Source organism: Zootermopsis nevadensis, unplaced genomic scaffold (genome assembly GCF_977971745.1).
Source record: "Zootermopsis nevadensis isolate Lab colony 2312 unplaced genomic scaffold, Znev_1.0 Znev_ptg000017l, whole genome shotgun sequence".
In the NCBI taxonomy this organism is placed as follows: domain Eukaryota; kingdom Metazoa; phylum Arthropoda; class Insecta; order Blattodea; family Termopsidae; genus Zootermopsis; species Zootermopsis nevadensis.
The window spans coordinates 14473378-14488092 of NW_028259149.1; the positions used below are offsets into that span (position 1 = coordinate 14473378).

At 36.7% G+C, this 14715-nt stretch overlaps 2 protein-coding genes across 4 annotated transcripts in view; one reads left to right on the forward strand and one right to left on the reverse strand.

Annotated features, from left to right (window-relative positions):
- The window catches only part of beta'COP (coatomer subunit beta'), a 57363-nt gene extending 49469 nt beyond the window's left edge, over positions 1-7894 (reverse strand). For 2 of the 3 annotated variants that reach the window (XM_087350859.1, XM_087350861.1), the window contains exons 1-8: positions 7772-7894; positions 7179-7337; positions 6625-6817; positions 5461-5609; positions 3431-3629; positions 2057-2219; positions 1432-1665; positions 950-1149 (exon numbers count right to left, since the gene is read on the reverse strand). In XM_087350859.1, coding sequence (XP_087206985.1) covers positions 950-1149; positions 1432-1665; positions 2057-2219; positions 3431-3629; positions 5461-5609; positions 6625-6817; positions 7179-7337; positions 7772-7774 — 1300 coding nt within the window. In that variant the 5' untranslated portion in view covers positions 7775-7894. Of the gene's footprint in view, positions 1-949; positions 1150-1431; positions 1666-2056; positions 2220-3430; positions 3630-5460; positions 5610-6624; positions 6818-7178; positions 7338-7625; positions 7649-7771 lie in introns of those variants that run through there. The other variant, XM_087350860.1, reaches the window with a different exon arrangement.
- An 809-nt stretch (positions 7895-8703) lies between these two features.
- LOC110839426 (aquaporin AQPAe.a) overlaps positions 8704-14715 on the forward strand; it is a 45294-nt gene continuing 39282 nt past the window's right edge. The window contains exon 1 of the mRNA XM_022083604.2: positions 8704-8819. Coding sequence (XP_021939296.1) covers positions 8780-8819 — 40 coding nt within the window. The 5' untranslated portion in view covers positions 8704-8779. The remainder of the gene's footprint in view (positions 8820-14715) is intronic.

Here is a 14715-nt window from a genome sequence, read left to right on the forward strand (position 1 = left end):
TCCTAGATACAGGTCTTGAGAAATTCCCAAGGTCATATATTCTCACGACTATTTCTGCCAAACGTTAAAAACAGCAAATAATGATGAAAGACATTCATCCAACCATCTGAACATATCATTTCTGAAACTAATGAATGGATTCTGAATTTTGGTATTGGCAGGAATATGCATTAAAATCTGTAAATAAAATTTTCTTTCGAATCACATCAGCCCAATGTAACCAGTACATTACATGAATTTCACTGAACTAAAAGCGTACATAACATAAAATACAGATAAATTTTATATCTACAAATTTTTTTAAACATTTTTCAATACAGTGTAAAGTTAATGAAATACAAAAAAATAATAATTTATGACTCAATGTAGCTGTCATAAAACAGCAAAGAACTCTTCTGAAAAGTGCACTCAATGGAATATACCTTTCCACTCTTCCAAGTGCACTACCTATCCATGGTGCTCGTTGTTTAAATTGTATGAAGCACTGAGAAACATAAATAAGAGGCTATGATACTGACAATCCAAGTTGCTTCACCAAGAAAATAAGGAGTCCCCACAGGGGTTTCTTTGTGTTCCCAACATGCCTTACAGACACATTCAAACAGAACTGCAGTGCACATACCAGACTCACCTAACAGGTTTAATAATCATAAGAGTTAACTTGAAAGAAATCACATACAGAAAGCTAAAACAATGCTTGAAGTACGGTGATTAACTCATCAGAAGCCAGTGGTTGAAAACGGAAGGTGACCAGTCACAACAATATGGTGTAAAACCCAGTAAATTGAAATGAAATGACGTGACCTTCCTTAGTTCCTCCTATCAAATGCTGTGATAGCACCTTAATATAGATGACGGACTTCCTTCTCCATTCAAATAGCCCCCCCCCCCCCCCCATTTGATTTCATATATATAAAAGCATTGTCAAATAAATTAAGAAGAAACATACCTTCAGCTCCAAATTCTGGTTTAAATGCCTTCTTCTCCTTGAAGTTCTTGAACACTTTAACAGTGGAACTACCTTCACGAGTAGCATATTCGGATGAATCCTGAGCCCACACAAACTCCTGTGCTGAGCCGTAAGCTTTGTTCCGAAGTGCCATTGCAGTGTATATTATGTATTCTCCATCTCCACACACAACAACAAACCTGAAAATAAATACTTGCAAGAAATTTGCAATGGTCCATTAAGAGCTGACAGCAGACCTAACTTCTGATCCACCACTTGCTGGTGTGTATGCAATAGATTATGATGAGAATATCGGCAAATTTATTTGAAGCCTGGCTGATGAGTTCCAGTAATTTGAATGAACACAACTGAGATTAATTTAAATTGACATGTACAATGGCTCAATAATGGAAATCTGATCCACATGTTAAAATGTAAGTCAGATTGCTGGTATACATTCGAATACACACGGTGAAACTAACCTTCCATTTGGGTTGTGGGCAATCGTCTGCGGATAGATATCACAGCTTCCCATGTCTTTGACTGCAAGAGGCAGTCTCTCACCATCCTTGATCTCTGCGCCTTCTCCCATTGCTTTAAGATTGGCCTGTTGCACTTCTGAGTGGCGGGCCCAGATTATTTTTCCACCACTTGCATCCATCGAGACCGCAGGTTCTTCTCGTCCAACTTTTACCATGATGCTTCCTTCATCATACCTAACAAAGTTTCAGTGAGTTAATATGGAGCCATTGGTACCAACTGAACAGTAGTCTTCAAGCACTGAATGAAGCTGTAGCATAGTTAATAAAGAATGTGTTTTGATATTTTAATATGTGGGAACAACAGAAACAAAAAGAGTGAGGTTAGAAAATATTTGTTATTGTTTAACTCAAAACCACTATAAAATATAAGATAATAATCATCTGAGATTTTACAATGTATAGTCTGGTAGAAATTTACCAAAATTTCAGAGGTGCTTATTGCTTTGTTTAAAAATGAAGTTCTCAGGAAAATGTTTGAATCTATGATGGATAAAAAATTAATGATGCCTCAAATTAACTTTCTTTCAATTAATTATAAATTGGGGTTTAAAATGGATACACTAACCCCAACGCCACATTGTTGAAACCCCTCATGCAAGCAACAGTCCACACTCGCTCAAGTCCATAATTTAGTGACGATTCCAATCTGTAAGTGCCAGCATGCCAGATGCGAACTGTGCCATCCTCAGAGCCAGTGAGCACAATAGGAAGTTCTGGATGAAAGCACACTGTAAATAAGGGCATAATGTGAGCTGTGTTCTCTGGAAAGTTTAGTTCACTAAACTGATACATGCAAATACAGGTGGTCTTCAGTTTAAAATGGTCTGACGTCCAACGTTTATATAATGGCATCAGTGGGTTGAAATTTGATGTACGAATGTATTTATAAAAGTATAAAGTAAGTTTGGTTTCTGAAATGACATGTTGTGAAGCTTTCATTACTGTTAAGTGATGTAGATTTTGCTCATTAAGTCCTGTTAAATATGACTCATCAAAACGCCATCAAGTGGTACTTCCAACATGTTACAGCATTCAGAAAGGTTAATGTCAATCCTAACATTTTAGTGAAAAAGTCTGATTTATGATTGGAATTTCAGAAAAGCAATGACTGTGAAGGTCAGGGCTATACATGTTTACTAATTCCATTTTAAACTTCATCAAAGCACTAAACAATATTTCAGATCTATGAGTATCAGATTTTGCATAAAAAATAACCTATTTTCCTTTGATCCTGATCTTTCTGCATTACATTTTATTTCTGGATTCTTATTGCAACTCTTACACTGCAAATTCCAAATTTCTTTACTCAAAATTGCATAGTAAAATCTGTCTCACTTAAACATATGCAAATTTCAACAACAAATTTTTAAATGGAATCTGAGTTTTGGAAGCTTTAGTAGTTCAACCGAATTACTGATTCTTGAACTTTAACAGTTTTTTCAACTACACAGATTAACTAGTATAGATGGTGAACTGGGAAGGGTGTGGGAAAAAGCAATTGTACCCTACTTTAAGGTACCAACTTGGTGTTTATCTGAAGATGAAGGAAGACGACAAACACGCACTCAAGAATCAAATCTGGGACCTCCTGAATATAAAGCACATATACAAACCATACAATTGATGTTTTTGTCAATGTTTTAATACAAAACGGAACAATACTTTTTTTTCTGTACTAACCAATACTACAGATAAAAGTGCTTTAACCCTTCAAAGCAAAAACTTACAAATTTCATTCCTACAACAAAGAAAATGCAATGCAACTCTATTAAAAAGATCAACTAGTTAATTATGATAGGGAAACAATGCCTGCGTACACTAAAAATCATACAGAATCCATAAATGCAAAACGCAGTTCCCAATCACTAAAACATGTGGTTCATATATAGTTACCATTGGGCTTAAAGGGTTCTCAGATTAACAAAATAATGCTACTAACCAGCAGAAATATTCTGGGCATGCCCTTCCAGGGTTTGCACACAAGTCTTGTTTTGATAGTCCCATATCTTAACGAGGCGATCATCTGCTCCAGAAATCAAGTATGGCTTATCGCCACCATGGTAATAATCAACACAGTTCACACCCTTCTCATGGCCTTCCAGAGTGAAATTTGGTGCTGATGATCCCAACTGCCACACCTGAAATGTTATTCCTTGTTAAATTGTGAGATACCTAAACATTTGTAGCCTGAATATGCAGGAAACCATCTATATCAGCAATTTATACATATAACTTTTATGATAAGAATGCATTAGAACATAAAATCTATCAAAAAACTTCTTAATACATCTGTTGTCTTATAATTAAATTATTCTGATATATTTCCTAAGACTTTCTGTGAGTGTACATGCAACTAATGCCACTTCGACAGGTGACCATCAGTGTACACCAATGGTTTTATCAAGATTGGTGATATTTTACATTAAAAATGTAATAAGTAATATAACTTACCACACGTAAGATGAAAAAATCAAAATAAAGAATGACTTACTTTTGTTTATTAATTTTAATTATGTTACACCTCATAAGATTTGAGGTTTTCACAGCGGTGAGTATGAAGATTTCTGTCTTCTGGGTTGTTGCGCTGTGTAGTCTGGTCGATGTTTACCAACGTTTCGGAGGTCATACTGCCTCCGTCATCAGGGATATTCATCGCCCTGATGACGGAGGCAGTATGACCTGTGAAACGTTGGTAAACATCAACCAGACTACACGGCGTAAAACCCAGAAGACAGAAATCTTCATGTTACACCTCATACACAAACATCTGCATGAAGAGTAATGAGAGCCAATGATGATACTAATATTATTATTATTTCACATCCAGAAGTTGACTACAAATTTGCATGAATTATGTCTTTGTTAGCATAAACAAATGGTTTAAAGCCAATAAACTAGCATTAAGTTCTGACAAAACAAAGTTCATAAAATTTTGTACTATGAACAAAAATTGTGTTAATCTAGAAATACAATATGAGAATACAACAATTGAAGAAGTAGAAGCAACTAAATTTCTTGGCCTACAAATTTAAAATAACAAAGTGGAAAACACATATTCAATACATTATCCCTGAACTAAGTTCGGCATGCTTTGCTACGAGGACTGTCACATCGCTCATGAAAACAGGAACTTTAAAATCAGTCTACTTTGCCTACTTTCATTCGACCATATCACATGGAGTTACTTTCTGGGGAAACTCAACAGACAGCAAAGAAGTATTTTACATTCAAAAGAAAATCATTAGAATAATGGCAGGCACTAAAAGGAAAGTCTCGTGTAGGGAACTGTCTAAGAAATTTAATTTTCTTCCACTAGCCAGCAAATTCTTGCTCTCATAATTACTATTTGTAGTGGACAACATACAAATTTTGAAGAGACTCAGATACACATAACATAAGTACAAGATACAGATAAAACCTTTATGTGACGAACACTAAATTCAGCAAATATCAAAAAGGAGTTTATTATACTGGAATTAAGCTATTCAATAATCTTCTCCCCCACTATAAAAGCCTTGGTCATTATATAAATTAGTTTAAGCCAGCTGTAAAAGAGAATCTCATATCCCTTTCCTACTCCATAGAAGAATTTACCTCAATCAAAAATTCTCAGCCATTATAAATACATGTAAGCAATAGTGGTTATGCTTTTAGATATAATTATTTTTGTGGTAATGCTATAGTCACTATAAATTACTGTCAAAACTATGTAATTTATATTTGTATTAAAAACAAGTACAGTAAATCCTGGTTAATTGGGAAACATCAGTACTAGAACACTATGACTCCAATTATGCGAAGTTCCACGTAAAAAAGCTAAAGAGGATTGTTATTTAAAATCTGTCCCAAATAAACAGCTGGCCGGATTAACCGGAATCTTCTGTACTGCATGTACGCTATGACAGAGCTCTGCCTAAGAAGCATAATTTCAATACCCAGCAGTCAAAATTTCTATGAATATTAAGGTACCTTAACAGTGCGATCAAGTGATGCACTAGCAAAAGTGTTGTTGTCCTTAGGGTTTATAACAATCTGCATCACATAGTGAGAGTGGCCTTCAAACACCTGCTGACATATCCACTGCTTATCCCAGTTCCATAGTTTGATCATCATGTCATCTGTCAATTAAGAACAAGAATAATATTGCAGTGGATTCTTCTGTATAACTATTAATTCTAGGAATGGAAATATAAACTTATATAACAGCAATCATTATTGGGTTAATTGTGATTACTGGAGATGGCACATACTTTTACTTTTAATTTTACTATAAAGTATTATATAATTAATTGCATATTTTACAACTAAAAACATGTCATTAAATGGTATAAATATATAAAAAGTCATGAAAGAAAAATAGATACACCAGTACCTCAAGTTACAAATTTTGTTACAAGAAACCATGCAAATTTATATTTATTCCTCAATTTACAAACATTATTTTCACTATAGCAGAGAACCAATTAACTTCTTATAATTAATTCTTCGTAACTATTATACATATAGCAATTAAAGTTCCATTAAATACAAATGTTTATTTTTTGTTTATGAAGGTTCTGATGTTTACACTATAACTACAGTAACAGCTATACAATGTAAACATATGATTTACCATTTCGGTAGTACTTTACAGAGGAAATAACTAGCATAAAAAAATTAATATTGCTCTTTTTCCTATTGCATAGTGCTTTGATATACATGGGATAAATATGGGTGATTTTCAGAAAGTCATACACTAGTCAGAATTTATTAAATTGAAAATAATCAGAATTTCATTTTTAATTTTAGATTTTTTCACATTATGAACTATTTTCACTGAACAAATTATGTTCAAAAATAGTAAAATTGAAAATATAGGATCTGCACAGAAGAAGTGTAGAACAGAGAGCATAGCATGAGAAGGAATTAAACACAAATACCATTGGCTTGGAGCTTATTAGGCATCCATGTGGAGATACTGAACACTGAGTGATGTAACCTGACAATCACTCAGTGAGTTAACAATAAAATATCTAGTGGTGCTGGCCCAGACTAGGATAAGGTACCTCCTGAATGCATGTCTAAAGAATGTTTCCAAATACACCTAACCTGTCCCATTATGTGTTTTCTCTGACTTGCAGCACCCTAACTTACCACTGCTGGTTAAAATGCAGGGCTGAGTAGGATGAACAGCAATACATCTGACATAATCAGTATGAGCTTCAAAAGCATGTACTCGTTCCAAAGTGTTGTAGTTAAATACACGGACTTGCATATCATCTGACCCAGTCACAACCCAGTTTTTGCGGGGCACAAATTTTGCTGCCCGTACAGGCAGATCACAGACCTGTAAACATCAGACATGTACTGAAGTTACTCATTGCTACAGTAATATATCACTATTATACTCCTGAACCCAACAAATTCAGTTCATACAACATTATGTATTGCATTAATGATTTTCTTAATTTAATTATCTTTTGTTAATTATGTAAGTCACATAGCAATATATCAGAGATTACAGGATAATTATGATACTAAAAGGAAGTGGTCATGGTATACTAAAGGCACTAACCCAACATTTGTTAAAAACAATGGTTTCTAACCTCTTCTGACAAGTAAAACGGCAGTGTTTTTCCCAAAGACTAGTACTCTACGTTTTACATTGTACAGAAGAAATTATATGTGAAGTACAGCATTCTACATACCTCAAAAGACTTAACAAGCTGTTGACTCTCATGGTTCCACACATGCACATTTCCATTATACAGCGATGCTAGCATCCATTGTTCAGTTGGGTGCAGATCCACACATTTCACACGATCAGACCGGGCTGTCAGCTTACGTTTTATATCTAGTCGCAAAGGCTATCAATAAAAACAACAAAATTCTGCATCTATAAAGGACAGTTATTTTCATGTATCTTAAGGGTGTTGCACTTTTAATCTTATAACTAGAAAACCCAAAAAATATAAGAACTTTATGGTACAAGAGACCACTTAACCACTTATGAATTCGTAACAAAACAAAACAAGACAAAACTTAATATAATTGTTCTAATATGTTTAAACCCACACCTGCCATGACACTTAATAATAAAAGAAAATGTTAAATGTCAAAATTATAATCAAAATTAGGCAAAGGGCAGTCCTTACCATTTATCCTCCTTAAAAATATATCAGTATACACCACCGAGTTCCTTACGAGAAAACTTCTGTCTTCATACTCACCGCTGTGAAAGCCTCAAATCTTACAAGTTCCTTACAGATTACGAGTAACACAGTTGAATTAAAATACATACCATTTTATATTCAAATTACAGATTTGCAAGAAATGTCAAACAACATGAAACATAAGCGCAACGTGGCTTACATGTTCTACGCATGTGTAAACCGCTCAGTGCCACCAACTGCCGACTTATGGTAATCGTGGATAAAATTTCTTTCACATATATATTTTCGTTTACAGCTTCTACGACCAGAGCACAGGGGATCTAACAGTTTTCCGTAAATTTCTGTTTAAAATAGTTGCTCTCGAATGGGAAGCATGATTGCTTTGATACCATACAGCTTTATGAATAACGGACTACAAGCGGTTAGTATGAACATTTCTCCTCCAGAATATTTCTGAGAATTCCAGGCCTTAAAACCAGCTAATGATGAATTTCAATAACTGCGTTAACACTGATAGAGTTACGCCAAAGAAGTAGAGACTTGAAAGCTTTCCATTTTTATAAAAACGGCTGGAATCAAATTTTAAAACCAAAAATAATATATATAATACATATGTGTTATTTTTGGTTATATATATGACGCTGTAAACCGAAGCCGAACATCGGGACGCAAAAGGTGCATGCACTGGAGACTTAGAACAGCGCAATAATGTGGAGGGGTGAAGTCCTTCCGTGGCCTAAAAGCTCGCAATTTGATGACGGCAACTGTAGTAACTGCACTAATGTGCTGTCATAAGAAAACAAAGGGTCATATCGAGAACCTGCTGAGATATGACCAGTGCGAGAGAGACAGAAAATGTCAGAAAGAAATATATACGTAATGCTGAACACGTTTGTTAATGTGAAATATTAATATAAACTAGCATTGTTTAAACTCACAAGAAACATTATGATACTAGAAGGCGCCAATGCACTGTGGCAGTACTTTCCCAGCGAGGAAGATGTTGGTTATTCATGAGCTGTTTGTATTCAAATATCCATTACGTGAAATGAACATAGGGCTACGTATTAGTAGAACATAATATATAATGAAAATACAGTAAGTGTTGGTCTCAAGAAGGAGTTTGGTGGATTGTGATGGCTTTCGAAAGTGAAAGAACTCAACAAAGAAACAACTGTGAGTGCCGAAAATCGATTTATTAGAATAGTTAATGGAGAGTTTTCATTTGTTGTCTCTGAAAACTGATATCTAGACCTCTGGCGAAATGCATGAAGCTACGGTGAATTAAATATTCTTTTAAGTTTAGATGGAGGCACAGCTTGTACAAACCGTATATGAAACCATATCGTCTATTGGATGATTACTTACCATGTAACGGAAACCGGGGAATTTCCTGAAGAAAGTTACTATAAAATATTTTGTCGTCCCACTCCATATAAAAAAACTAAAGGTTAAAATATACAAAAAGCTGATTTTGCCAATTGCGCTGTATGGGTGTGAAACATAATCTTTCACTTTGAGGGAACATACAGATTAAAGATCTCTGAGACAGTGCTGAGGAGGATATTTGGACCGAAGAGGGAGAGAGACGTATCATGGAGAAAACTACACGGCCTGTATCCTCACCTGATAATGTTAGGGTGATTAAATCGAGGAGGATGGGATGGAAGGGACATGAAGCACGCATGAGGGAAGATGGGGGGGGGGGGGGTGTTACAGGGTAATGGTTAGGTAGCCTGAGGTTAGGAGACCGCTGGGAAGGATAACGTTAAAATGGACCTTAAGGTACAATTTAGCTGGACGCGACAGAGACAAGCGACCGAGGCAGGCGACAGAGTTACGAGACCGAGACTGGTCGCTTCCTGTCTGCTCTCTGTACAATCGTATGAAGTACAATTACGAGCGCGAGACAAAGACAGGCGACAGAGACAAAGCACAGGAGACCGCTCTCGGACCAGTAGTGTCTCGCGACGGGCTCAGGCAGCACGAGTGTTGTTGAGTAAAATAATGGCAGAAATTAAATTAAGATGAGCAATTGGTAGAATTAGTAGCAGAAAACCGACCACTGACCACCGACAGAAAGATCCTTCTTCACGTCTGGTTTTGAATATTGAACTCATAGGTTTTCTTTGTTTCTTTCGCAACAAATAACACAGCAACACATCATCTTCTTCTTATTCTTCGAGTAACCTTTTTAGAAGCATTTTTGTACTCATTTTTCACAGAATATGTGCACATATGTCTCAACAAAACAAAGAAAACAAACACTTTGCCGCATGTCTCGGTCGTCACCTCAAAAGTGTGTGGCGACAAGCTGCGATGTGTTCGTCTCCCGTCTCTGTCGCCTGCCTCGGTCGCTTGTCTCTGTCGCGTGCAGCCAAATTGTACCTTTAGGGAGACAGGAAGCGATGGAGAGAACTGGATGCAGCTAGCTCAGGATAGAGTTAGGTGGCGGGCTTTTGTGAACACGGTGAAGAACCTCGGGGTTCCACAAACAAAGTGGGCTATTCTTGGACAAGCCGAGTAACAATGGACTTTTCAAAAAATATCCTGCACCATATTACTGGTCATGTCAGTTTTTTCTAAACAAGGGTGGCAAATATATTCGTGTGAACCTGTTTTAGTGTAATAGTGGACTTTCGTTGATACGCAGACAAACTGCCCTACCCAGTATGCTTTCATTTTGTGCTCTTTTGTCAAGAACTAGCGGTTAGAACGCTGGCCTTGTAATCCTAGGGTCTCGGGTTCGATTCCCGGCGGTGCCCGAATTTATAACTTGTGTTGGGCAAGCCGTGGTCTAGGCAACACGGAGTTTTCCTCCGGGGGGCTTCCCCGGTTTCTCCGTGGCATCCCAACAATTACTCCATTCACACACAGAAGAAGGCAATGGCAAAGCACTTCTGGATCATCTGCCAAGAACGTATATGAACAGGTCTCAGTCCGAGAAAAGGATGGAAGGATCCTGTTCATATGGACCTGTCGTCAGACAGAACACTAAATAAAATAATAACACAATCTCGTTAAAAAAAAGTCATTGCTCACTGAAGTAGATTTTACTCAACTCTTACATTCTAGCTAATAACTAACTCGATAAACTCCATAGCACAGAATCTTCTTTGAGGAGCAGATAGATATTCATGTTATCAAGAAATGTACCTGTTTAACAGAATCTGATTGAACAACATCGTGACTAAACAATTCCGTTATTGTTCTCTTATCGTGATATGCAATCCAATCGAAATTTTCACACACTTTGAGGGTTTATTTTACCAAATCTTTAAAGCACTTATCATACGACTTGTTTGCAAGAATTTCAAAATATAAAAATTTTGTCAGCTTGTATGTCTGAGTGATTTTTCATCAAAATTTCCAAAGGATTTAAAAAAATGTTGCTGTCGAGGGTTTAAATTAAAGGTTTGGCTTTTATATGTCAAAATTGAAAACCTTTCAAGAACCCAAAATATAAATTTGTGGTATACATTTTCAGAAAAGATAACAGTTTATCGTGGTTTATATACAAATGATGGCCCAGTCTTACAATACATAAAGTAAGGATTCCATTAAGATCAAATTTTTATTTAAAACATGATGTCATGTATGTTTACCGAAATGCCGAATACCATCCATTAGCTTTGTAACAATCTACTTCCTTATGCTATAAGTTAAAGCAAAGGCCAGAAAGGTGGATTCAATCGTAAATTACATTCTAAGACATCTGTAATTCGCCTTTTTGCTCTTCTTATCACTACACATCCTGTTTCTCGCTGACACAAAACAAGGTTTTAACATCGGACAGACATGTGGTATCCCACTATGCAAGAACACACAGTTCATACAAATGTTTCCAAGGTCACATACAACTGAAAAATACACGATATGAACGTCTCCATTTACTACGATAAACGCTTTAGGTTAGGTAAGCTACTTCGTAGTATTCAGCTATACTTACTCCATCTACAGGTTCAAAATAATTTTGGTAAACTGACTTACAATTGAGCAAATTGAGCTGGTAATTCGGGGCTGTCCTCAGACTAAATTAATAACGCAACTTACATTGTAGCAGAATTTTGTCCATTCCGAATGCAATGGTTATCCGGCTGTTGTGAGAACTCAGGACAGTCGACGAAGGTTAGAACCTGGTAATTTTCGAATACAGGTAGCCCTCGATTTGCGCCGATTCAGAATAACGCCGATTTTGAAACCAGAAAGTCAAAAAGTGAGACAAATATATTTTACTATTATTTATAACGTTTTACAATGTTTCTCGTACTGTTTCTTACACTAAATCGTAATTCTTACATCGCTGATTTTGAATAAAAATAATAAATACAGTCATCTCTGCAATTACGTATGTTTCGTTAACGAGAATTTGCTCCAATGAGATCGATGAATCGGTAAAAGCTGTTTGTGAAATGTAAACTTTTGCATATGTGAGTTTGCTGTTATGCAGTTTCATTCCTGGCGCTTTAAACTTTTAAAGGACTAATTTAATCGTGAAATTTTGAAAGAAAGAAAGAAGAAATCTCGACAGTCCACACTACATGCCTTCTTTAAAAAAACATGACGATCCTCAACCAGGGACTTCGTCGGAGAACTAACACCGCTTCATCACGCCATCGCCGATTGTAAGTGTATAAAATATATTTTTTAAATTCCCTTCATTTTATTTACGTTATTTCAGAGCTTTAAATGTAATGCCATTATATTACTCGTCAATGTTTGGGTGCTGGGAATGCATGTCATTGACATCCCATTGATTTACATTATAAAAGAGTTTCAATTTACGCCGATTCAGTTTACGCCAGTTCGTCCAGGAACGCATCCCCGGCGTAAATCGAGGGTTACCTGTATTGAGAATCGTAGTGCTCTCCGCACAGTAATATTTTGAACATTAAAATTAGGATATTAATAACCCTGCATATTTCGCAAAACCTCACTGCCAATCCACCAATGTCATACGAATTTTTCTTAAATAAATTATCATCAAAACCAATGACGAATGTAGATCTCATGAAGAACTCCCATTTGAAAATTTTTCGTTATGGCAAATTTATAATTCAATAAAAAGTTGTCAGTGGAACCACGGTTCCGGAGAATTTGACGTAAATACGTCTATACGGAGAGGAAGTTTATATACTGGCTTTATTCTAAATATTTCCTTTATACATGCTTTACAATTGTGACAAGTTTGATTACGACATTGCTTATTTAACTTGAATTAGTTACGCTTAAATGGGTCTGTGGTAGCTGAATGTAATGTAAAGTAATGTAATGTAAGGTAAGGTAAGGTAAGGTAAGGTAATGTCATACTATGTACGACGCAACAAACTAACGCAACAACAGATTACTTAATAATTCTTATATAAGAAAAGTTTTTACTAGCACAAAATCATCTACTCCACGACGCAATTCTTCTACAAACGATTCACAGCTGAGCTCTTTCCAGAATAACGAAAGTAATATAACACAATGCCACGTAACGTGTCTTATTTTATTTTATTTTTTTATTTGTAGTGTTCTGTCTGAGGACAGGTCCATATGAACAGGATCCTTCCATCCTTTTCTCGGATTGGGACCTGTTCATATACGTTCTTGGCAGATGATCCAAAAGTGGTTTGCCTTTGCCTTCTTCTGTGTGTGAATGGAGTAATTGTTGGGATGCCACGGAGAAACCGGGGAAGCCCCCGGAGGAAAACTCCGTGTTGCCTAGACCACGGCCTTGCCCAACACAAGTTATAAATTCGGGCACCGCCGGGAATCGAACCCGAGACCCCAGGATTACAAGGCCAGCCTTCTAACCGCTAGACCACCGTGGCACGGTTAACATGTCTTAGGTAACAATAATGCCGAGTAAACAGGTGACGTTTCGTAGGCAACAATAATTCCGAGTAAACAATTGACGTTTCCAAGGTAACAACAATGCTAAGTAAACAATTGACGTTTGCTAGGTGACAATAATGACGAGTAAACAATTAACGTTTCCTAGGTAACAACAATGCTAAGTAAACAATTGACGTTTCCTAGGTAACAATAATGCCGAGTAAACAGACGACGTTCCCTAGGTAACCATTGTTACACTTTTTCGTTCCACCTTTTGCCGAATGACACTGACCCTAAGATATAGACGTATTTACGTCAAAAAAGATAACTTCTGACTATGGGCAGCGTGATGTCTGCGGGTAGATTATTTTTTTAACAATAGATTTACATTTGAAATAAATTTAAAATAAATATAAACACCGACAAGGTCGCGTAGTTCTTGCTTCTCCACGCATGGTAAGTTACATGTCGCGACCAGTAGGCCTTCACAGTAATTTTGTAGAAGTACTGATAAACGTTTAGAATGGTTTTCATTATGGCTTCAGTTCTCGAGAGTTAAAATAAGACAAGTTACGGACACTGGGACATCTTGAACAAATTAAAGTTGGGAATTAGCTTGCGATCTCAAAACAATTTCAAGGAATCACTCACTGCATTCCAGCGACAAATAACGTTTCTAAGAGGAACAAAGCTTTCATTCATAAAATAGTAAAGAGTCCTCATAGTACGGGGTCCGATGTGGCCGCGCGGTCCGAGGCGTGGGCCTTGTGTCGCTGGAACCGTGGGTTCGAATCCCACTCAAGCCATAGATGTTTGTCCGCGTTTTTCTGTGTTGTGCTGTCCTGTGTACAGGTAGAGGCCTCGCGACGGGCCGATCCCTCGTCCAAGGGGTCCTACCGAATGTCTATAGATCAAGCCATTGAAAAGTTGGGACCCGCAGTGCTCAGGCACTCGTTCTCAGTATACCGCACAGAACTTTATAAATTAGATCAGAAATGGCGATGCCAGATTTGGCAGTGACTGTGATTTTTATTGTCATTTGTGATTAAGGCTTGGGGAAGAGGCCATTTGCAACAGTTTATTAATTGTACAAAATGTTTTAGAGAAATAAGCTATAAAGATGTAAACTGGTTAGGACCCAATACTTCCGGTTCCAAAAAAGCATCATATGTTATAACCGTCTGCACAACAGGTTTGTCATTTGGTACAAATTATATACTGGGGATATTGGGATACTGGGAACGACCCGTTC